Source organism: Cervus elaphus, chromosome 18 (genome assembly GCF_910594005.1).
Source record: "Cervus elaphus chromosome 18, mCerEla1.1, whole genome shotgun sequence".
Taxonomy (NCBI): domain Eukaryota; kingdom Metazoa; phylum Chordata; class Mammalia; order Artiodactyla; family Cervidae; genus Cervus; species Cervus elaphus.
The window spans coordinates 99,914,235-99,940,270 of NC_057832.1; the positions used below are offsets into that span (position 1 = coordinate 99,914,235).

The 26,036-nt window shown below is 38.7% G+C and overlaps 1 protein-coding gene across 1 annotated transcript in view; it reads right to left on the bottom strand.

The window, feature by feature from the left end:
• UBE2H (ubiquitin conjugating enzyme E2 H) overlaps positions 1–25,426 on the bottom strand; it is a 100,218-nt gene extending 74,792 nt beyond the window's left edge. Inside the window, exon 1 of the mRNA XM_043873494.1 lies at positions 24,925–25,426. Within this exon, the coding sequence (XP_043729429.1) occupies positions 24,925–24,977 (53 nt within the window). The 5' untranslated portion in view covers positions 24,978–25,426. The remainder of the gene's footprint in view (positions 1–24,924) is intronic.
• Between the last annotated feature and the right edge of the window lie 610 nt (positions 25,427–26,036).

Below are 26,036 nucleotides of genomic sequence, written 5' to 3' on the forward strand. Positions count from 1 at the left end.
AAGTCACGTCAGTCGTCTCTGACTGTGCAACCCCATAGATGGCAGCCCACCAGGATCCCCCGTCCCTGGGATTCTCCAGGCAAGAACACTGGAGTGGGTTGCCATTTCCTTCTCCAATAATTACATATTTATATATAAATATATTTTTATAAAATATGCTATATATCTATATTAAACATATAATTATATATTTATTAGTTATAAATATATAATTAAGCAAATATGGCAAAACACTTATTGTTGAGTCTAGTGGGAAGGTATACAGAATTTATTTATATTCTTCCACTCTTGTTTATCTGAGATTTTTCATAGTAAACTACAATGAAAAATTTCCAGTCAATACCTGCTGTGCAAACTTAATCCTGCCAACATCATGCAATTCTATCTGAATTACCCGTTATCAATTAACAACCAGAATATAATGAAGTTTTACCTGCTTTTGTAGTTTTATTCACAAAAATGTATAGCTGAAAGAAAAAATATCTACAATGTAGCTAAATTCAAGGCATACCAGTCTATTTTAACCAGTAAGTATTACTGACAACCTAGAATTGGTTCCATAGTATTACTAGTCATTATTTAAGGCAGCATGGACAAGCTTAGACTCTTTTTATGTGATTAGAAGTTATGTAGCAATTTAGAAAAATCATAAAACTGACAACCAATTTTCTCAATCACATTTCCAATAAGCCAAAATTTGGTAAAAGGATCTATAATTTAATACCTTGGTTTCACCTATCAGTGAAAATATTCCTAAAAGCAATTACAGATATGAGTTGATTTATATTAGATAGGACTGGTTCTAAAACACGGCTGCATTCTTAAATATTGTTCATAACACCAAGGATCAGAGAACAAAGATGAAAGAAATTTACTGATTGAAACTACATTAACTATTTCAAGAAATTCTAACACAGGCCTTCTCCCATCTGCTACACCGTATCACCTCTCAAAATATACTCTACACAAAAAACAAAACTGAAACAAGACATGAGGTGACCACAAGCTTCTCTCCTAAAACATACAATGAAAGACACACTCACCCCCTGGACAAAATGAGTGTTCTCTTAACTTGGCTGCGCCCATCGTCAATGAAGGAGCATAACCTCTTGCCTCAATTTCATCATCTACAATAATGATAACAGCTGCTTCATTCACAGAGTTGGTCAAAATTTGACCTAAAAATGGTAAACAAAGCACTTGTATTCTCAGGTAAATAGGTGATGAGTTAACACTGAAGAGAGTCTGAATAATTACATTTTCATAATACTTCAACTAATTCCAAGGATCCATTTCTAGAAATGAAAGAGCATTTAACAGGCTTTTCCTACACAAACTTAACATTAAATGCAGGTTTCTAAATATGAAGCAACATTTTACTACCGTATTTCAAAGTCAGAAATGAAGATGTCAGGGTTTCCTAATTCATACTTCTAAAAGCCCTAGTAAAAATTCATACCAAGAAAGTACTAAACTGAAAAAACTTACTTATTTTTGCTACCCATATCTGCAAAAATAGTAAGATTCAAAATAAGATTTTAAATTTATGCTGTAAAGCTATTTTCAACTCTCTAGTCCCTAAAAGGCAATGCCAGGTATACATACGGCTGTGAAGGTCTTTCACATATATATACATACATACATATATATACATATATATACATACATACATACACACACAGTAAGAGTTATACACAAAATGCCTTCAGATAAAATCAAAGTATTCAAGTTGCAAAGACTCAAAATGTCTAAGCCAACTCCTTATTTGATAGGTGAGGAAACAGATATACCCCAGAAGAGCACGAAAGGTACATTTCACAGCAAGAAGCAGCGGAGCCAAGGGCAAGAGCCTTTCAGGCAGTCATCCTTCACACTAACGTGCTGCATCTCCTCCACCAACCTCCCGTGACCACACTCCCAAATTAGGTCCTCTGAGTGAAAGTTTGAAGATACCAGCTAAATTATAAATGAAAAGTGTCAAGTGAATGGCTTTTCTTCTCCTTTAATGCCCAAGTAAATAATTTATCATACAATCCCAGTCCCCCAACAAAGCAGAACCTAGAAGACATGGAATAAGGGTTAAAAGATCAATTTTTGTGAACCAAAATTCAAGGTATGGAAAACCAAGCCTAAAATGATAATGCTCTCAAATATGTATGAAAGAAAAAAAACTTAGCATTTACTGTGCCAACCACTGCTGGTTTCCCAACCCAATACCTATTCTCCCCTTCTTTCTTACTAATAAAATTCTGACTTAATTAAAGTGTAGTAAAAAAAAAAAAAGCAGTCAAAAAGCAGTGTTTCCCAGCCTCCCTTGCAGCTAAGGTTGGTCAGTTGACACGTTGTGCCTGGGATATAAGAAGTACAATTTGTAGGAAAGGATGTTCAGAAGATCTCCTTGGAGGTCGAGGGAAGGGAAGAGCTGTCTTACCTAGTTCATATCCCTTTCACCTTGTTCACCCCTTTCTTCCTCCTCTTGCATGAAACATTAATGTGACAATAGGAAAGACCCCTTAAGGAAGTGAGCCACACACAAAGACGGCTGGGGGAAAAAAAACAGAAGGAAGCTGGATCCTTGCCAACATCAACCCTGTCCTTATCTGCCAACCTGCTAACTCTATGTTACAGATACATTATTTTAGATCTTTTACTAGCGTGCATGCATGCGACATCGCTTTAGTCATGTCTGACTCTGTGCAATCCTAGGGAATGTAGCTTGCCAGGCTCCTCTGTCCATGGGATTCTCCAGGTAAGAATACTGGAGTGGGTTACCATGCGCTTCTCCAGGGAATCTTCCAGACCCAGGGATCGAACCTGCATCTCTTATGTCTCCTGCACTGGCAGGCGGGTTCTTTACCACTAGCGCCACCTTAGACAATTACAATTCCTGAGTTAACTAAGCAAATACACAGTAAACACATTTACAAACATTATTTCAAATAATCCTTCATGCAATTCTATAATGTGGTATTTTCTTCACTTTTTGGATAAGGAAACCAAATGCAGATGCAAATCTAAGTATGTCACTGAAACCTACAGTCATCCCACTGTAATTTTTCAAAAGTAGTACATATCTGGAAAAGTATATGCATTTCAAAACATTACCTTAATCATTCTCATATAACATGCCATAAAATCCATGCATTCCCTTCTAACACCATTAAAATCCTGCCAATTCATGATCAGATTTCAACAACCTATGTGTGTAAATTCTTTTTACCAAGAGTCCTTCTTGGGTTGACTAAAGATGAGAGATCATACCTCTAGCAAATATCAGGTGTACCCTACTGGTTCCATAGTGTCCATTAGATGATAAAAGGTAAAAAAAAAAAAAAAGCTCAGCCAAAGATATGGGAATACCAGACTACCTGACCTGCCTCTTGAGAAACCTGTATGCAGGTCAGGAAGCAACAGTTAGAACTGGACATGGACCAACAGACTGGTTCCAAATCAAGAAAGGAGTACGTCAAGGCTTATATTGTCACCCTGCTTATTTAACTTATATGCAGAGTACATCATGAGAAACGCTGAGCTGGAGGAAGCAAAAGCTGGAATCAAGATTGCCAGGAGAAATATCAATAACCTCAGATATGCAGATGACACCACCCTTATGGCAGAAAGTGAAGAACTAAAGAGCCTCTTGATGAAAGTGAAAGAGGGGAGTGAAAAAGTTGGCTTAAAGTTCAACATTCAGAAAACTAAGATCATGGCATCCAGTCCCATCACTTCATGGCAAATAGATGGGGAAACAGTGGAAACAGTGGCTGACTTTATTTTTTTGGGCTCCAACATCACTGCAGATGGTGATTGCAGCCATGAAATTAAAAGATGCTTACTCCTTGGAAGAAAAGTTATGACCAACCTAGACAGCATACTAAAAAGCAGAGACATTATGTTGCCAACAAAAGTCCGTCTAGTCAAGGCTATGGTTTTTCCAGAAGTCATGTATGGATGTGAGAGCTGGACTATAAAGAAAGCTGAGCACCGAAGAATTGATGCTTTTGAACTGTGGTGTTGGAGAAGACTCTTGAGAGTCCCTTGGACTGCAAGGAGATCCAACCAGTCCATCGTAAAGGAGATCAGTCCTGGGTGTACATTGGAAGGACTGATGTTGAAGCTGAAACTCCAATACTTTGGCCACCTGATTGGGAAGAGCTGATTCACTGGAAAAGACCGTGATGCTGGGAAAGATTGAGGGCAGGAGGAGGGGGACAACAGAGGATGAGATGGCTGGATGGCATCACCGACTCGATGGACATGGGTTTGGGTGGACTCTGGGAGCTGGTGATGGACAGGGAGGCCTGGCGTGCTGCGGTTCATGGGGTAGCAAAGAGTTGGACATGACTGAGCGACTGAACTGAACTGAATTCACCTTATAGCAACTCATATAATCCTGATCACACACACTGCACTCTAATATATACATATTTATAGTGACAAATGTACAGCCTCTGATCCTTTCATCAATCTAAGCCACCAACCACCTGCCATCCTCACAGGCGCCTTTTTGCTTATTTACCTCCGGTCTCTATGACATTCAGCTTCCTCCTTCTCTAACAGACTTAACTCCTCACTTTTCTAGGCTCTAACTCTCTTTTTACACTTATTTGTAAGAATACCTATTTCTAAATACCTTTATATCTTCATATCATGGTCCTATTCATTATTTATAGACCTAGAATTAAACAGAGGCACTGGAGAAGGAAATGGCAACCTACTTCAGTATTCTTGCCTGAGAAAGCCCACGGACACAAGTCTAGCCGGCTGCAGTCCATGGGGTCGCAGAGTCACAGACAACTTAGCAACGAAACCAGCACAAACAGAGGCACAAGGTTAATAACAGAACCTAGTAATTTATCTTTTACTAGAATTATTTAACAGAACAGAAAATGCTCTAAAGATGAAGAAATGAGTATCTGTACCTCACAGGTCCTCATGAAATCATGCAGAATACATATTAACAGTCTTCAGACTTAGAGTAACAGATGCCAGGGCTTTCCTTGTGGTCCAGTGGCTAAGAATCTGCCTTGCAATGTTGGGGACATTGGTTCAATCCCTGGTCCAGGAAAATTCCACATGCTGAGGAGCAGCTAAGTCTGTGCGCCACGACTACTGACGCCCACACTCCAGAGCCTGTGCTCTGCAACAAGAGAAGCCACAGAAATGAGACGGCTGTGCATGGCAACTAGAGTCGCCCTTGCTCACGGCAACCAGAGAAGGCCCACGCAGCAACAAAGACCCAGCACGGCCAATAAATAAATAAATATGTAGATTAAAAAAATACAGATGCCAAAAGTAAACTTGTAAACTTCCTCAAGCTTCATGAAATAGATTAAGAAATTTTTAATTGAAAAAATTTTTTAAAAAACCTTAATTCTGCTACTCTCCTTCAGTCATTTTTAAGAGCTACACAGTAAAACCTTCCAAAGCCTGCTTTACAACAGAAATGAAAATAACTCAATACTCACCACTGTGGTCCAACATTATGATTAAATAGAAAAACAAAAAGCTTTATATATAAAAAACAAAATTAGCACCATGTCTTACATTTTATTTTAAAAGCCTGAATTCTAGGATTATAGTCTTCCAGCTTGGAATAAAGATACCTGCTTTACAAATGGAATATTCTGACAATGGACCCATTGTCAACTGCCCATAGTCAACTCTGCCCGATAAAAACATTTAATGCATCATACCCTGAAGCCCAAGAAGTAAACTGCTACCCAATGTGTTTCCTCATCTCCACACAAGCACTATCTTACTTCATGACATCTATGAGACACCAAGAAAGGAAAGAGCTGACAAACTGACTCACAACCAATTCTAAGGCATCTCAAAGATGTTAAGGGGAAAAAAATGCCTTAGAATCTATGAAGTACGGTGTAAACCTGACATTCTTTGCTAATATAAAAACACTTGCCATCTTCACACACCTATTTTCCTTCTTGGGTAAATGTGTATTTACATGGTTTACTGTATAATTCAATTCAATCTGATTCAAATATGTTATTAAAGAACCTACTATTTTGCCAACGCTATACTAGGTACAAATAAAACGCATCCTAGGCTTTACAACAACATGACAACTTCTCTATTGACACACATCTGTTAGCGTAGCAGTTCTCTTAACTTTTTGTTCTCAGCACCCTTTTCACTTATAAAATTGATGACCCTGGACTACCCTGGTGGTTCAGTGTCAAGAATCTGCCTGCCAAAGCAGGGGATACAGGTTTGATTCCTGGTCCCAGAAAATCTCACATGCCACAGAGCAACTAAGCCTGTGTGCCACCAATACTGAGCCTGCCTGATGCAAATACTAACGTCTGTGCGGCCTAGAGCCCATGCTCTGCAGTGAGAAGCTCCCACAGGAGAAGCCCACGTAACACAACTCGAAAAGGCCTCTGTACAGCAACAAAGACTCAGCGCAGGCAAAAAAATTGAAAAATTTTTTAAAAATTAAAAAAAAAAAACTGATGACCCCAAAGAGCTTTTTTGGTATATCTACTGATATTTATCATTTAAAAAATTTTTAAACATTAATTCATTTAAAACTACTAATAAATCTTATGGATGTTAACATCATTTTTATGGAAAAAAATTTCAAAAAAAATAACAATTTAGCAGATCTCTTTAATGTCTAGCTTAATAGAAGTGAGCTGGATTCTCAAATTTGCTTCTGCATTCAACTTGGTACAGTATGTTTCAAATGTAGTTAGGAGACAGAAGAGTAGTTTAACAGATTTTTCAGAAAATTCTGAACATTCTTCTGGTATTACACCTAAACTTGACAAGTGGTAGATTCCTAAAGGCTACCTGCAATGTGGAATCTGAAAGAGTACAAATGAAATTTTCAGTTACATTAAAATCCACTGCTCTACTTTGCATTTGAAACAAATCTTTTACCCAACACATGACTTTCTATCATGCACTGGCCATTTAGAAAATACTGGTTTACTGACTTCTATAAATCTTCTCAACATTGACACATTTCATCACACAACATCAAAAAAAATCACGTTACTATCACCACTGATCTCATCAGAAATGTCTAAGTATTCGACAACTGTCAAGCATGTGGTGCAGATACAAGTTTTTCCAAATTCTGATATTCACTTTAAAGCCTATATTATTATCACTGGCAACATACATTATCAGCTTTGCTTAAAGTGATGGGCTCACTTTGTTCCTTTCTGAGAAAACATATGCCACACATTCAAGTCTGAATAACCAGTTTGTCAGTCAGTCACACTTTCAAGTTCAAATGGTGTTCCATTAAAAAAAAAAAAAAAAAAAGCAGGTAGTTTGGCTGGCAAGTCACCTATGTGCTTTTTCTGGAAACCACCACCATACTTTCAGTATGCAGGAAAAGTGCTCCCCATAACACAACAGAATACACCACCTAGAGAGACAGGTACTTGAGAGTTAAAAAATCTGAGTAATTGTCAAAATTTCGAGTACCTGTTTTGATAAGTTACTCCTTATCAAGAGCATGTTCAAGTGAAAATGCCTTTTTTAAAAACTGTAGATGTATGGCGGCGAAAAATATGCCAACCACTAATACAGTTCTGGTGTGCTACGGGTTCGATGGTGGGGGCGGGGTGGTGGTGTCATGTGACCTGCAGGATCTTAGTTTCTCCACCAGGGACTGAATCTGCACCCCACTGGATTGCTAGAGAAGTTCCAAGCCTTTCATAGTTTAATCCATTATTGGTTTTGGCCTTGCATCATCAGTATAAAACACCACTACTGAAAAAAACAGAAAAAGGCAAAAAAATTAATTAATGTAACTATGAAACAAGTTTTTGCTTTATTATCTCCCTGAAAGTATCCTGGGGATCCCCAGGCAGGCAACTCTGGAACCTCTGTATTAGAGAATTCAAACGACTGCAGAACTTACCAAAAACTTAAGAAACAAAAATTTGTTCTTCCCTAAGAGCCTGTGCGTGCACACAGAAAGAAAAAAAAGTATACTCATGTGTATATACAGTTTAAACATACCATTAAACCTCAAGTTCTGCATTTGTAAAATGAGCTTTTAAATATCTCATTATAACAAAGACATAGAAGCAAATGCCCAGCAAATGAATGGATGAAGATGTGGCATACATAACACAATACTACTCAGCCACAGAAAAGAATGAAATGACATCTGCAACAACATGGATGGATCTAGAGATCATCATACAAAACAATGATACTAATACATGTACTCACACATGATATCACTTAACAGGTGGAATCTAAAATATGACACAAATGAACTTATTTCCAGAACAGAAACAGACTCATAGGCATAGAAAACAAGGTTACCAAAGGGGAAAAGGTGTGAGAGAGGGATAAACTAGGAGTTTGGGATTAGCAGATACAAACTGCCATATCAATATATAGCATGGATAAACAACAAAGTTCTACTTTATAGCATAGAAAACTATCTTGGGATAAACCATAATGGAAAAGAATATGAAAAAGTACACACACACATATGTAACTGAATCACTTTGCTGTATAACAGAAACTAACACAACATTTTAAATCAACTATACCTCAATAAAAAGGATTTTTTTTAAATCCAACTATTACAAAGTATTCCTTCCATGATCCTGCCTAACTAAAAATAGGCCACATATAACTTTTACAGCAGGCGTGAGCTGTTAAAGCACTTCTTAAAATCTTCTCTTTCCTCACAGAGTATGGGTAAAAGGTAAAAATAAATACAAAATAAAGGTCCTCAACGAAATCCTGAACAGACCAACAAGTTCATGGTATCAAATATTAAGACAGTAAAAGTCATCTCTAGAACTACTAATTTGTAAGGGAGAACTTGAGACAGTTTATAAAGTACAAAATAAGAGTACTAATAAGCTAAAGGATATGATGAGTTTAAGGTATTCTATTTTACAAATGGAGAAACCAAAGTTTCAGCTGTTTCTTTTCCCAATCTTAAAAATTTCCTTTGATCTTAAATAAAACCAGCAATCAAAGAATTTTTAAAAAGAACTCCTCGGAAAATGCCATTTAATAAACTAAAGTATTACCATTTGGGACAATTTCAGGACACAAATACATATTATATGTGGAAAAATGAACAGTGTACAGAAATGGCAGATGGCACCTGCACATAAAAGAACTTCAGTCCTCATCATGTGAAGGAGATCTGCCTCTCTCCTCTGAGATTTCCATATTGTTTCTATATAGAAACAATGTTTAGTCTAAAACTGATCTAAGCAAGGACTTGGTGGAAACCTGTGGTATATTACTTATCAGAATTCATTGAACAGGTGTTTCCTGAGCATCTACTTCATATGCAAGGCTGAATACGTGCTAGAAGGGACGAAAGCATGAGAAACTTTCATGGGCTCCAGACCTGTCACTAGAAGGACTTAATGCTATCATCTCAGCACTTTCAACCAATCTGTGCAGCTCATAAAAAGTGGGTCATAACATCTCAACGCAATGCTTCTAACAGAATAAATGTGAAATATATTAGAATGAGAAGTAACGCGTTATAAAACAAGTATCAGGGGATAAGACAGGTAGAACTGAGGATAGAACAGGGCAGCTGTATAAAATTCAGCTACTTGCTACTAAGAGTTTTTTTTTTTTTTTTTTAAAGTACAAAAGCGAAACTGGAAAAACAATTAAGTTATTATTAGCTCTGGTCACAAAAAAATGGCTCACCAAGGTGAATGGATAAACTGTGGTACATCTAGACAACAGATTATTATTCACCTCTAAAAAGAATTGGGTCAAAAAGAGACATGAAGGAAACTTAAATGCAAATTGTTAAGTGAAATAAGCCAATCTGAAAAGCCTACCTACTGTATGATTCTGGAGAAGATAAAACTAAGACTGTAAAAAGATGAGGACTTGCCAGGGGCTGGGATAGGGAAGGAAGAGTGAACAGGAAGAGCACAGAGGATTTTCAGGACAGTGAAAATACTCTGTATGATACCACAGTGACAGATACATGTTGTTATACACGTGTCCAAACCCACAGATGCACAACACTGAGTGCACCCTAGTATAAACTTTGGACTCTGAGTGATAATGATGTGTCAGTGTAGGTTCATCAACTGTAACAAATGCCCCACTCTGGGAGGGGATACTGATAGGAGGGGAGGCTGTTTATGAGTTGGGCAAGGGGATACAGGAAATCTTTGTACCTTTCCCTTCAATTTTGCGGTGAACCTAAAACTGGTCTAAAAAAATATTCTTGGGAATTCCCTGCTGGTCCAGTGGTTAGGACTCTGCACTTTCACTGCCAAGGGTGATGGTTCAATTCCTGGTCAGGGAACTAAGATCCCACAAGCCACTCAGCATGACCAAAATGAATGAATAAACAAACAAAGAAACTTAAAAAAAAAAAAAAAAAAAGGCCTTCCAGGGTACTCAAACTTAAGAAAGTGAGCAAAGAAAAAAGGAGTACAAAAGAAAGAACCAGCTGAACATCTGCCCAGAGTCATCAAACCAGTAAGATGTCACTAAGTGCTACACCACTGACTCTTAGCACTGACATGACAAGCAGGTGCTGGCGTTAAGGTCAAAGGTCTAAAAATGCACCACCAGAGTTACTGAAACAATAAGCAGCTGGTTACAAACACTTCTGACTTACATGCCAAAAACCCAGGCGTCCTCATGAGTTGAAACATAAATTCTGAACTATTTTCTACAGTCTTAAAATAATTTCTTACCACTACAAATATTACAATATTTATAACTAGCAAGATATTTACCATTAACATTCAGTTTCTACCATTCTTCCTCACTATCTTCAAAGGAAGCCCCTGAGAGCTAAATACTTTAGCTTAACTTTTGAGCCTAGAAATCAAATGGGTTTGGTCAAATTTTAATATCTCATTATTACTTTTTCAGAAGTCACCTACCCAATAACCTCAACTATAAATATACTCTGCTCAAGAAAACAATGTATTGTAAATACTTTAAGACTTTTATCACATGAAAATCAGTGTTATTCCTAGGGGAAAAGGAGAAAACAGCAACAACAAAAAAGAAAACAGTCAAAATACACCAAAAACTGTCAAAGTAAACAAGTTCTCTTAATTAAAGAAGTAAAGCTTCGATTGCTTTGAAAATTCTCAAGAAGTTCTATGCAGTTTATCTTTCCATAATAATTTAATTTCTGGGTTAAAACTGCCAACTATAATTATATCAAAGTTTTCATTGAAACTACAAATAGAAGTGCCAAAAACAAGAGAAAAAGATCGAAATGGTGAAAAATACACCCCTTTCAGAGAGAATAAAATGTTTCAATGGGTCAAAATAAGGACCCTTTGCTAGAATTCACAGCTAATAACATATTTTTTTCTAAGTTAACTATATAACTAGTTAACAACAAAAAGATATACAGAATGTAATAACATTTTATCACTATCTTACACCCAAGTTCTCTTTCTGATCTAAAACTCAAGATGATAGAATTTCTTGAGTTATAAGGTTTTTAACACCTTTGCAATTCATCCTAAGTTTATCTTCATTTCCACATGTTATTCTAGATCTAAAAACAGCCAAATGTTGAAAGATAAATTTGCCATGCAAATTGCTAAATAACCAAACCCACTAAATCTGTGTGCTCCAAGACCACATTCTCATATATCTATATCCCATTTTATTTTTTGAAAAAGGCAGTACCACTTATACTCCACTCAAGAGTAAGTTCTGTACAAAATCCACCAATAACTGAGATTAATGCACTATTGTGTTACAATCAAAAGTCAAAAACAATTACTCCCTCTAGGAGGTGAAGCCTAACTCCTCTGGCCTCCTTGACAGTCAGCTAACACTTGGTAAAGAATCCACCTGCAATGCAAGAGACCTGGGTTCAATCCCTGGGTTGGGAAGATCCCCTGGAGAGGGGAAAGGCTGCCCACTCCAGTATTCTGGCCTGGAGAATTCCATGGATTGCATACTCCATGGGGTCACAAAAAGTTGGACACGGCCGAGCGACTTTCACTTTCACATTGGTGACTAGCTTCTGAAGAATAGAATACAGAAGGGGAAAACAGTAACTTTATAGTGGAGAAACTTGGCAAGTGCAACCTAAGGATCAAAGTTAACACCACCAGTGAGGTCACGAGGACACAGGTACCCCACATACACACCCCACTGTGATAAAAAGGGCCCTTCACTTCTGCCGTATTCTTTCCAAACCCCACAAGAAGTTTGGCTAAATTTTAATACCTCAGTATTATGAAGTCTAATCATGAGGAGAAAAAAATCAGATAGACTGGAATTGGACATTCCAAAAACTGCCTGACCAGTGCTCCAAAACAGTCAGGTTCATGCAAAACAAAGAGAAACTGTCACAGACTAGAGAAGGCTAAGGAGATGTGACCACTAATACAGAAAACCTGCAACAGAAAAAAATATGTTCATGGAAAAACTGGTGAAATCTGAATAAAGCCTGGAGTTTAGTTTATAGTAACATACCAACATTGATTTCTTAGTTTTGAAACACGTGCCTCAGTAATATAAATAACACAGGGGTAACTAGAATTGGGTGGGGCCTAAGAACTCTCTGATCTTTGCAACTTCTCTGTAGATCTAAAATTATAAGTTTATCTTTAAAAATAAAAAAGCTATCAAAACATTAAGGCAAATCAGTAGAAAATAAGAAGGGCAGCTTATATCCCAAGTCTTCTGTTAAAATCACCCCAACTTATAAAAAAACTAAGCATCTAAAGTGTTTGTACATCCTTGACCGTCTTGAGACTAATAATTAAAATTACCATAACACAAAGCAAAACTGAATGACTACAGACACTCAGTTTAAGTATCAATAAAAATGTTGGCAACTAAATTTTCTTCAATAGACATATCTTCAATACCTGGAGAGTATTAAGACATAAAGGTGTCTATAAGCACTATTATTTCCACTTCATGATTTTGCAGAATGCAAGGTATTTCAGTAATGCATTTGTGGCATTATAACAGAAATATCTCTATGTCAAAATTTAAACTATGATCTGAAAAAAATAAATAAATAAAGGACAAAGGTAAAAAGATATTTAAATGCTTAAATACTGACCTGTCTCAAACTCTTATGGGATCCTATTGTGGCTCTGGGCATATTCTTTTACTCAATTATACCCACATTCCCTAAGTTTACCTTTTAAAATCTGAAATATAATTTAGGTAATTAAATACATAAAATTTTGAAAGGAACAGCATGCTGCCTTTCTATCTTGATAAAAGCTTCCATAAATCAGGTACTTTTTACAAGGCTTACTTTCTTCTAAAATTATTGACAGGGCACATACAATTCAGACATTTCAAGAATACCAAATACAACGCCATCTACTCTACCGTTGTAAAGAGGTATCAGAACATTTATATTAAAACCTATTTAAGTCAATTTTTTCTTTATGATATACTCATAAATAGGATTAACTGAGGCATTGGGCTATATATACTGCTTTAAATCTATTTTTCATGTAATAAATGTGACTATAAGTAGCAAAACTGATTTTATAAGTCACAGATGAAAAGCAGATTCCTTATGTCAACTTTGGCTTCTATTTTTTCTATCAATAACAAAAACAAAGTTACCCAAATTTACTCTCCTAGTCTAAAGAAGTATAGCCAAGCATTAGTATTTCTCAAAGTGTTACCTAAGGCCACAAATGATATTGCCTAAAAAGAATACAATTATTACTTTCAACTTTCAATTACAAGGAGCCCTCATATTTAAAAAGGGCTTTGGATACTATTATCTGCATTCCAAGTTTTCTCCAAGTAGAAAAACAGGTTAAAATATCTATGAAAGTGTAACATCTACTAAAATTTAACTTCAAATAATAAAATGCCATCAGAACTTCATCAGAGCTGACAAAACACCCTAAGAATGACATTTGAGAACTAAAACAGCCCGAACTGACAGACTAACATTGTTACATTTTACTCAATTCTTTCAAATAATAAGCCCCAATTTAAAAGCATAAATCATACACTAATTTTTGATTCTATAAAAAAGATTTCTATTTCCCATTAAGCAGAAAAATAAGACATGTATCTCTTGTCAGTTAAGATAATCCAGTTCACAGGCTTAAGCACACAGATCAGACCAACCCCCAAAACGGAGAATAAGCACAAGCAGATATGGTATTTTCTTAGTCATTCTTTGAGTTACAAGATGCAAAGGGGGCAACCCCCTGGAGGTTCAGTGGTTAGGATTCCATGCTTTCACTGCATGGGGCATGGGTTTGATCCCTGGTTGGGGAACTAAGGTCCTGCATGTCCATGTGGTGTGGTCAAAAAAGAAAAGATGTAAAAGCGCTAAAATTTAATCCTGGGAGTAAGCTCCCAAGGGGCAGGAGACCCCCATTTACCTTGCCTGAAGAGTACAGGAGGATGCTGAGAGAGACCTCTAGACTTCCTACCTTGAGGACTTAAATAGTTAGCAGCTCCTGAATCTCAGAAACACGGGCCAGATTGCATAAAACCAGTTAGAAAAACCAAACTCTCTACACCGATGAGAGATGAAGATCTTTAAAGTATAAGAACTCAAGATTAAGGTGCCAAGTTCCACCATGTCTCACTTCACTGAACAGAGTTAGGGCAAATCTAAGGCACAGCCTATTTTTACCGGAGAACGGCTATCAAAGTTGTAAACTACTATATGTTTTTAGCATAAGTAAGTTCAAGTTTGATAAATAAATGCCAAATTGCACAAAGTGAAATAGGCCAATTATATTCTGATTTTCCAACTTCTAGAAAAAAGAATCTGACTTTACTTCTACTTTTAATTAAGGAAATACCTTCTCTCCAAAGGCTTATTTGTGTACTTTCCTGCCAGTAAATTCAGCTCTTTTGTCTGATTTCTAGAAATCAGTCACAATATAAGAGAGGCACACTAATAGAAAACAGACATACAAAATGAAATATATGAAAAGAATTTAGTCTTTTTCAGTCACCAATAGTCTTCCTTATGTCACTGTTAACATAGTATAAAACTCTTAGCTAAAACTCAAAGGAAAAGCCACATTAATTACTCAAAGACTGATAGAATCTGTCTATTCTAGTTTAAGAGCCTATAGAAAGAAAAAAGCAAGTAAATGTTCACAAGGAGGTGAAAGACTCAATACAGGTATACTCAAATATACATCATTTGATAATCAAAGGCAGCATTCAAGGGTGGCCTTTCTTCACTACCAGAAGAAATGGGCAGCAATCCAGGTAATGAGACTAAAGAACACACTTAAAGGTCTACTTCCTCTCCCCCTTCCATTCATAAAATAAACCTGACTTAAAAGAAAAGTATTTTGTTTTTTGTTTTAATTTCTGAAGATACAAATGAATAGAAAAGCAAAATACAGGGTTTGTTTTTTTCTTATTATTAAGATGGTGGCTCTGGTGAACTGAATGAATTAACTGGTAAAATCAACAGATGCTAATAATGCCAAAATCGAGTTGTCAAGATCAGTGATTCTGTTATCAAATACACATTATGTTCTACATTTTAATATACTTAAATATACTCAAAAGCAACATTGAGATGGGTCACCAAATTAAGATAAACAGTTAAAACTCCTCTCACCAGAAAACACCACAAGCATTTAAAATACATTTCCCTTCTGTGTTACATTTCAATATAAGTTTGCAATAAAGACCCAAAATGTCTAAGAAATTCATGGGATGATTTCATTGTAGGAGCCTTAATCTGCATTAATGATGTGACCAAGTTCCAAATCCCACTTGTAGGACTCTCAAGGTGACCATTTGTTAGTGAAAAAAGCAAATTCAGTCTCTTTCCTTTGGAATGAAATAAAAAGTATGACCTAGTTTCAAGCTTTGTTGCCAAGGAGACTTATTAATTTATTTACAGATTTATATTAATTGATTAGCAAAGGGTACTAAACATTCAGTAGTCTGTAAAACCATAAAACAATGTAGGTAACTATATTACACCTAGTGATCTGTTATGAACACAGTTCTAACCAAGTCAACTTTCTACAGACAGACACTACAATGGAAATGTTTACTCAAATCTTTGAATTAATCAATCTTTCAAAACTGTTTATACAACAGAAAGTCAACTGATTAAAAAGCAAAATTCAGATAACCAAAGTTATACTGAACCATCTGAATGAAACAACTAAATCACTAAGCTGAGTAGTAACCCAATTGCTTCTGAAGTAACATGAACCAGGCACACACTGTATCTAATTTTCTATTTATATTACATCAACTAAGATGTTATCATCCAAGAAGCCTTGAAAAGCATGCATGATAAAAACATAATACACAGAAAAAGAAACATTTTGCCTAATACTAAAACCAAAATGCACAATTTACAATATTAATAACAACTTCTCATATAGGGAGTATCTCTTACTCTGATACATAATGCCTTCTTAAAAGTAGTTTACAAGTTGGAAACCAGGAAGTTGAACAAAAGTCATAAAGATTCCATTTCCTATCAATTAAATAATATTCTGAATCCCTAAATATGGTTTCTCCAAGTGCAACAGCCCAGGTACCTTTTGAGAGCCCAAAGACAGACCCACCAATCATCCCTGTCCTCCTGAAAAAGTGCAGCCAAGCCTCTCCACGTCACATGGCTTTCCTATGCCTTCCTGGCTGCTCTGAGGGACAGGTCAAAAGATCAGTAAGCACCTATTCAAACCACCCACTTGATGCCCTAGATACCTAAAAGGCAGGGTAAGGCGAAAAGGATCCTTCACCCCTCATGAACATATAACTGCCCCGTGGGACTTTCCACCACCTGGGTCTTAAGGATTTGGGTTCTGTCGGGCATGGGCAGGTGCCACCACAAGCACCAGCCTGCAAACAACTGCCAGCTTCCAAAGCATCCGATGAGGTACAGAGAAAAAATTATAATAACCATAGCACCCCCATAAAAATATAACAATTCTTCTCATACCCCACCTGAGAATTACCAAGGTAACAACAGCCTATCAAAAGTACAGACTGACTTGCCTGTGTTTCCAAAGATTTCTACACTGCATTTAAATTACACTTTGGCAATCTGGAAATAATACTAATATATATGCTCAGGGCACCATCCTCATGTTTGAGGATTGAACCAAAGTCCACCCAGTGAATGAACTGTCACTGACTCCAACATAAAACAGGTTGTCTTTATTCTTGGTAGCCAAGCTAAAAATTCCAGTTGTCAGTAGTTAAGATGTTAATTTTTTGAGCAACACGCATATAAACTAGTATACATTCAAATGTTTGTGATGTGTAAAAATGTGATAGTAAAGCAACATCTAATTTTTTATTATGGCAATGTCTATTAATTAACTTATCAAATCACTTATAGAGGATGCCAAAAGTTAAAAAGCAAAACAAAAAAACCCACTATTTTGCTAAATATTAACTTTTTAAAAAAGATTCCAGGAAAACATATTAAGGGATACCCTCTTAGGATCTGTTTCCAGTTCTGCCACTGGGTTCCTATTGGTTCTTTTTATCTGAATTTAGTCCATAGGAAGGGGCTTCCCAGGTGGCCCTAGTGGTAAAGAATCCACCTGCCAATGCAGGAGATGCAGGTTCGATCCCTGGGTCGAGAAGGTCTCCTGGAGTAGGAAATGGCAACCCACGCCGGTATTCTTGCCTGGAAAAGTTCATGGACAGAGGAGCCTGGTGGGCTACAGTCCATGCAGCCACAAAGAGTCGGATGCCACTGAGCGACTAAACGCATACACAGTCCATATGGCAATTTAGACCTTAACAGAGTCCTACATAATTATTTGTAAACTGGAGGTGCTAAGTAAAACTAATGTTAAAAAACTTCTTATCAATACTTTACAAAAAGCAAGAAAAGGGTACCATCAACAAAGATGGTGCTTACCATCTCACAAAAATACAGTCTTGTTAGCAAATGCAAAAATAAAAGTTATTTGTGACCATATTTCTTGAAGTACGATTTCAAAGGGCCACAAAAAAAAAATATTTCACAACGAAAATTTAACTAACTTTGAATAGGGGAAGGGAAGGGCAGCCACAGAACTAGCTTTGACAGAGTTAGGTTAGAAATCAGTGTTTAGGCTTATGTTATTTAATGGGACTCCTTTAAAAAACACACAACTGAAACAAAAGTTCAATGCCACAACCATCATCATTTAACTTTTTAAATTCGAGCAACCTATTATAAAGTTAAATCTGTATCTACCACATGATACAGCTATTCCACTCCAATATATTTACCCAAAAGAAAAGGAAGTGTACATCCATAGCAGTTTTACTTGTAATAACCCCAAAGAGAAAACAACCCAAATGTCCACAAAGGGGGAAGGCATAAACAAATTATGGTAGAGCCATAAAATGAAATACTACTCAGTGGTTTTCTTAAAAAAAAAAAAAAAAAGGGAAGAACTACATGATAACAAGAGTGGATCTAAAAAATATGAGGAAAGAATTCACACAGAAGAGTACACAGTATATGATTCCATTCACATAAAATTCTATAAAATGCAAAATAATCTACAGTGACAAGAGAAACTTTGGGAAAATGAGTATGTTCACTATCTTGACTGTGGCAATAGGCTTCATGAGTGATACTTATGTGAAAACCTACAAAATCTATCACTTTAAACAAGTATAGTTATTTTATGTCAATTATACCTCAATAAATAACAAAAGGAAAAATAATCAAGTCACTAAAACTCTTACCAATCAGATAGCTCATGAGTATATTATGTGCAACCTACCAACTCAGAGAAGGCACTTTGAGAAGTACAAAAGTATCCCTAATGTAAGAATCACTATTTTCAAACACACACACAAAAACATAAAGTTTAAACAAAGAGATCAGAACTCATTTTTCATTACTATGCCAGGCTGACTGCTTCAGTGAATATAACAAAGTAAGAGTCCACTGCATGTGGGACCCCAAGATTTTTAATTAAATATTTTAATTCAAAAGCTTACCTTCTCTGATCTAGAATATCATTTCTAGAAAAGAGAAATAATCCAAAAATGTAAGAAAAGCCTTATGCATAAGACGTTAATTTCAATCTTATCACAGAAAAAAGGCAAAGAATTAAATCAATGGCACAGGTATGCTTTAGGTCATGGTTTAGCTCATGTAATAGCCTATTACATGAGCTATTATATCCGATATTTATAAGTGGGAAAAACAGTTGCAAAAATATTAAGCAAAAACACGGCACATACAGTATGATCAACAGATTGAAAATAATGTATCCTGGGGCGGGGGGAAGTACTGATAAGAAAAAGCTTTATGTTAACATTTCAGGACAATGGTTCTCAAACTGTGGTTGCTGGACAGAACAGCATCACCATCATCTGGGAACTTGTCAGAAATGCATGTTCACAGGCCCCACTCTAGACTGAGTGAATCACACTATTTCAGGGGTGGGACCCAGCAACCCATTTTAACAAACCCTCCAAGTAGGCTTCCCCCATGGCTCAGTTGGTAAAGAATCTGCCTGCAGTGCAGGAGACCGGGGTTTGATTCCTGGGTCAGGAAGATCCCCTGGAGAAGGAAATGGCAACACACTCCTGTTTTCTTGACTGGAGAATCCCATGAACAGAGGAGTCTGGCAGGCTACAATCCATGGGGTCGCAAGAGTCGGACACGACCTAGCGACTAAACCACTACCACCACCAAGTAGTTAAGATCACACTGAAGTTTGAGAACCAGTATTTAAAAGGAAAGGCTTATGGGAGATGGTTTTCTCTCCCTTTTTGTAACCTATATTTTCCTCAATTATCTTACTACTTGTATAATTCAATTAAAGTTTTTTCATTTAGGTATTTTACTAAAATGTGCACTGCAGGTCTACAGTTAAAAAACTATTTTACTATAAGCACTTTCGCAGGTCTGAATCATATGCCAAAAAATCCAGTGATTCTTGGAACCATTAAAATCTTGTAAGACTGAAACAAGATACTAAATTACATATAATTATATATCTATAATGTATGTAGATATGTACAGGTCAAGGTGCTGGGGAAACTGCATACTAGAAAACCAACAAATCCAGGTTCCTTTAACACACACATACACACACACACACACACACGAAAACAGGTAAGGGATTTTTATGGGTCACATCTGCAAAGACTGTTTTCCCCTAAAAGCTGAATTTTTAGGCTTGTGTGTAATTTACTAGAATTGCACTGCAGGAATCAGATGTTCTGAAGCTGTGAATGCTTACTCATGTAGGTTCCTGCTTAACCAAAATAAGTGCCAGTATGTTATATTTGTCACCAAAATCTAGGCAGAGAAGACAAATTCAGAACACTGAGAGTTGCCAAAGCTTTAACTTTTAGCTTTAAGACCATAAAACTGTTCCACCTTCCATCTTTTCATCTCACTAAAACAGAGATCACAGGCAAACCACACTTTCCCAATGACACTGGAGTTAGTTAAAAGATAAAAGCACCGTCCACACTTTGAGCACAAATAAAAGAGCAACAAACACTACTAACTTAGGGAAAGAATAACTACAGATCAACAGCAAAACACCAAAGTTGATGACAAATGGCTACACATTTTAATATTTGTTTTTGTTTCAGTTTTTAACATCAATCTTTTAAATAACAGGAAGAGAGATCCCCATATATCCCATAACATAAAATTCACTTTAAACTTTCTATTCCTTTAAAAGTCAATTCTGAAAGTAAATATGAGTTATTTTTAAAAAAAAAAGGTGATACATACAGTCCTCACTTGATATAACACAACACGTACTTTGATTTTTTTTTTGTTTTAGTTACATAAGCACACACCAAATTTTTCACTACTAAACCCCCAGCATCTAGCCCCAAGCCTGGGAAGAGAAGGGTGCAGAAATCGCTGAGGGGATGAACTTGTTACTGAAAGCTTCTGAAACCCTAAGGCAGACAACTAGGATCCTATAAGATTCACTAATGCAGACAACGAATTTAGTATAAGACATTGGCCCTTTCTGATCACTGCTCTTAAAGCTTTTATAAGGGAAGCTTACTTTTCCACCATACTTTTGAATCCCTGCAGGAGTCGGTTAAATAAATTTAAAGTGGTGGCTACCCGGTTTTAAGCTACCACACTCCCTCTGAAAAAAGGGACTCTTTGAAAACTCTTGGTATTATAAAATTAAGTTCCAAAATTTCACACCAATAACAAACACAGTGCTTGCCAAGTTCTCCTTAGCATCAGATACACTTTTCTGATTTAACCCTGAATATTTCTTGTACTCTTAACAGGTCAGGTTTTCCTCTCCTCTTTTACCCCTTGAAAATACACTTGATCCTGTGACAGCACTCACAAGGCCTCCCCAACCCCAACTTCTTTTGTATATAAACACGCTGGTCACACATTCCCATCAGCTGTTTGGTAGCTCCGCCCCTCCTCCTTTTCCGGGTAGTAACAGAGCAGCCAATAAGCTGTGAGGAGCTGTGCCTACGGCCTTTTGCCTGCATAGGCTTTTCCAAAACAAGCAGCTCCAGCCTTCAGCAGGGGCCACTGGTTCACAGATAAAAGGATCACCAGGCTGTGCAACAGGGTGAGACGAGTAACCCCCACCAACAAGGAAACCCGTGTAATCTGAGCTTGTTTGTTCCTCCACCCAGGAGAACTTAAACCGATATTCCTTTAGGGCAAATCACGCTTTAAGGTCACCAGAGTCCCAGTTCTCAGACAATCTAAATAATCAGCCGGTTTGAGATAGAAACCTCAAAGCTTGCCAGGCTGAGAACGGCACAGTATTACCCACCCACCTCACTTTGCAAACAAATGGCAACACTATTATTCAACCACCATTCCAAAGGATTTGGGCTTTTTGCAAGTTTTTTGATTGGGACACATTCCTATAGGGCCCAAGTCATGTACATCAGTTTCTAGGCTCCTGGAGAGGTTTGCACAACCCTCAGCAAAGGATCAGAAGAGAAACAATGAATGAGTCAGAGTTTCAGAACATAATCGCCCAGCAGACTATTAAGTGCATTGGTGCAAAACACTCACTCCCTCCATAACTTGGAAGTCAGCTCTCCTCCTACCAACCCGTCACAAAAGAAATATCACCGACTCCAAACAACAACCAGAGACGGTGTCTCTGAAAGGACCTAACGAGGTGCTGGAAGGCAGTGGCCAATTAGTTACACATCCTCTTCTTTCCCTACCCCCACGCACTACTTTCCTACTATATAGATTCCCTGCCAGGCTGTAAATCCTGGTGGCATAATTACACTCAGGAGACATCCAAAAATGGGCTGAAACAGGAGATTTCAACAAAACCAGCTATCAGCCTACACACCAAAGAAATCAAGGGGGCACTGAGGGGCAAAAAGCAAGTACATTCCTCCAGACCTTTCCTACTTCCTCCACACCATCTTTCATTTTCAACCCTCGACTGTTTCACACAATTGTATTCATTTTAGCAGTGTCCTGGTAAATATACCTTGCTTAAATTTCATGGTAAATATACCTTGCTCAAAAACTGTTGTCTCCATTTGGGCCTACTAATGTGAATTCAACAGAGAAAAGAGGCCACAAAATCTCTCACACACCCGCCCCAACACACATGCACAACAAAAGGAAATACAAAAAATTTAACTCAGACCAGAAAATAACAAACATGAAACAAAGATAACCTCTGGCTTTTAAATCCCGAGACTGTTGTCCTCCTATCTCAGACATGTACAATTTTAAAGCGCCTCTGCTTTCTTTTGTCAGAAAGGAGGAAGGTGGGGAAAGAACAGAAGGCCAATGCATCTTTGCCTTTCTTCATCTTCTACTAAAAATAAGCTATGAAATAAGCCACTTAGGGGAAGAAAAAAAAGAAAGACACCCTGCTGTTCTTTGTCTGTTTTCTTCCCCCTCTCCACCCCCCCCACACCCCGACTCCTAAATACGGTAATCATTCTAGATGCCACAACTACTAATGAACAAAAGGCACTGTATGGAAAAGGCATCAGGTCAAGTAAGGCCTCACCCTCTTTATCCTCAGCCTTCTAAAAAAATATATGTAAGTATATAATTTGAGAATCTGACATTGATCAAAGACAGCTGGAATTCTCTCTCTCACCCCCATCCCAATTAAACATTAGGTAGAAATTTGCATTAGGTGTGACAGTAAGTCTCAATTCAAGATAAAAATAACTCAAGATTCTGCCACCATGTCATTTCCTAAACAAAAATAAAACCCGAAACTGCTTTGTGTAAAATGTACACACAGCCATAGTTACAAGTTTTCCTGCCACCTTACGAAAAGCCAACATTACTGGTATCATTCACACATTTACAAAACTCAATCACAGCCACAAACAGCTCATAAAGTCAATTTCACTTGTGCCTAAACATATATTTGGTACATAATATATACTTTATTTTACTTGCTTCTCTAATTCCCACTCCCGCCTCTCCCAAATTCTAAACTCCTAACCCTAAACTGAGACGTTCATGTACTGTTCCTAATTTCTAATCAAGTTTTCCTGAGTGAAGTTTAAACATCTTATTCCTGAAAAGATTATGGGGGGGGGGGGGGGGGGGGGGGGGGAAAGAATCACTTGCCCAGGCAACTTCCCTTCCATCCCCCACTTCTAAACCAAATGGAAAAAACTACTTTTTTAAAACTTCAGCGAATTCTTTAAGTGAATGTTCAACAATAATCATCGATCTCTACAAACAGGTAAAACATCCAATCAAAAACAGTAACAATAAAAGGAAGAAAGAAGGAATTCACCTGAAGAATCTAGCCAAACAACTTGAGTTATATAAACAAAACCCTGCAACAGGGGGAAATGGTGGGGGGATGGGGGTGAAGGAGAAACAGAAGCAGGACACAGGACTTTTTAAACTGCGTTTCACACACTACCACTCTCTAGCCCCGAGTTCCCCCTCTCCCCAGGGATTTAGTCTTTCGGAACCCTGGGCTCCTCTCTCCCATCACTCTCTAAGTTACCCCTCAAAAAATGTCTCGATTTGTCACAGGAACCTTCGCGAATTTCTCTAGCTGGTCATGAAATAATCGGTCTGGACTCCAACCAAAACCACTGCCTGAAGGACTCTTATCAGTTAGAGCTTTCCCACTGCTACCTCCAAAGTACATAAAGTTGGGGTGGGGGGAGTAGGAAAATAAAGGGTGTCACTTGGCAAGAACAGGGCAGTTTTTATGAGCACCTTATTCTCATACGGGGAGTTTGCTTAAGTGGCTAGTGCAGGGGCTATTTGGTCAAGGAGATCCTCTTTTTCTCCTTCCCCCTCAGCTGTCATAGCCACAATATGGAGGGTGGCTTGCTGGAGGGCCTGGGGGTCCTCACCACATACTGTGGGTGGGACAGGCTTTGTCAGTAGGAAGAAAAGAGTGGGGTTCTTCTAAGGACCAGCAAGCTTAATAAAGGTAGCTGATCTAAAATACTCAGAGCTCTTTAATACAAGAGGGGGGCACTGAGCAGACTTCTCTCTTCCTAATATAGAAAGGAATTAGGGATAAAGGAGGTCACTTGAGTTACCCCAGTTCAAGAAGCACTGTGAGAGGAGGGAATGGAGGCATCTCAAGAAAAGGAGAAAGGCTTCGCTCTAGGGAATTTCTATCTCGAGTCCCCAAATTCAGAGCGAGCAAACAGGAAAAAGAAGGTGGGCTTGGTGGTGAAGAGAGAGAGGGCTGGTACTGCAAAAAAAAAAAAAAAAAAAAAGGCCCATTTGGGAGTCCAAACGTCGTGGAGAAAAGTCACGGGGACTGGAGGTGCAGAAAGAGCGTGGAACAACGCACATTTCGAGGTGCTGCAGATAAAGGGGGAGCTGAGAAGGATCTCGGCTCCTGGGAGGTGCCAAGGAGCCTCCGTAGGCACTGGGAGGAGGGAGGGGTGGGAGGAAGCCTTGGACAGTGGGCTGGAGTGCCCCTGGGCCCCTGCTTAGGTTTTAGGGGGTGCCCCGGGCATCCCCATATCGTCCCCCACGTAGAACCCGAATTCCTCCCCCTCCATGAAGGATACAGCTTGACCACGTCCGTGTCCATCCGCCTCTTGCCCGGACTAGGGGATGACATGGTGTCGCCGCTGCCTCCCCGTCGCCTGCGCCGCCGCCGCCTCTCGCCCTTCCTCGGCCCGCCTGTCACGGGCCCCGGGCCCCGGCTCTGAGGAGCCCGCGGCCGCCCCGGCTCCTCGATGGAGGTGGCAACACCCCCGCGGTCCTGTTTGGTCCCGTCAGCCGCCGCCGCCGCCCCCCGCACGGGGGGGAACACCGGGCACTGTCCGGCCGAGTGGGGGTGGGGACCCCGCGGCGCACGGCTCGGGCTGCCCCTCTCCGGCTGTGGGTTCCGCCGCGGCCCGGACCTGGCGCTCCTCTGCGCCGTGCGTCGCTCCCTCCTGCCTGCTCTAGCTCTCTCGCCTGCTCGCCCGCTCACCCTCTCGCCGGCTCCCAAGCCGCCTCCACGACAAGCGGACGACTCCTGCTCAATCGGCCTCTCTACCCCAGCCTCGCTCTGGGCGCCGTGACGTCACCTCTGTGACGTCATCGGCGGGGCGGGCCCAGTTGGCGAAAGGGGTGGGGTGCCGCGGCAGCGGCGTGGGGGTTTAGCAGGGGATTCTGGGAGTTGTAGTTTCTCTTTCTCCTGCCCGCCCAGCTTTCTGCCCCCTCCCCCAACTTCCTCACACACTTAATCGCTCAACTGTCAGCGTCGTTGTCATCATCAAAAACGATAATGGTTAAATAATGGCAGAATCATCATATTCATGTGTTTTAGGGTAATGAACCTCCTTCCCACATACACTGTTAAAAAGTGTGTTTATTTGATTTAGGGAAGCCAAGGTGGCAATTAACCCAGACAGGCACCAAAATCTAGAAATTCCTACACCAGCAGGTTCCCTGCCCTCTGCTCCCACCTTGAATGGAGAGAATAGCCAGGCTTCTTCAAGCTTGCAAATCAGGGTTTGCTATCCCTCATGTGTATAGATAGGGTCATTTTTTCAAGGATTAGAGTTGAGACAGCCTGGCGGCAATTTGGTTGTAACATCTTTAATCTACACAGTATGAGGTGATTTCACAAAGTGAATGACTGAAAGAAGCAGAAGTACTCCAAATATGCTGTTGTTTAGGACAAAGTTTG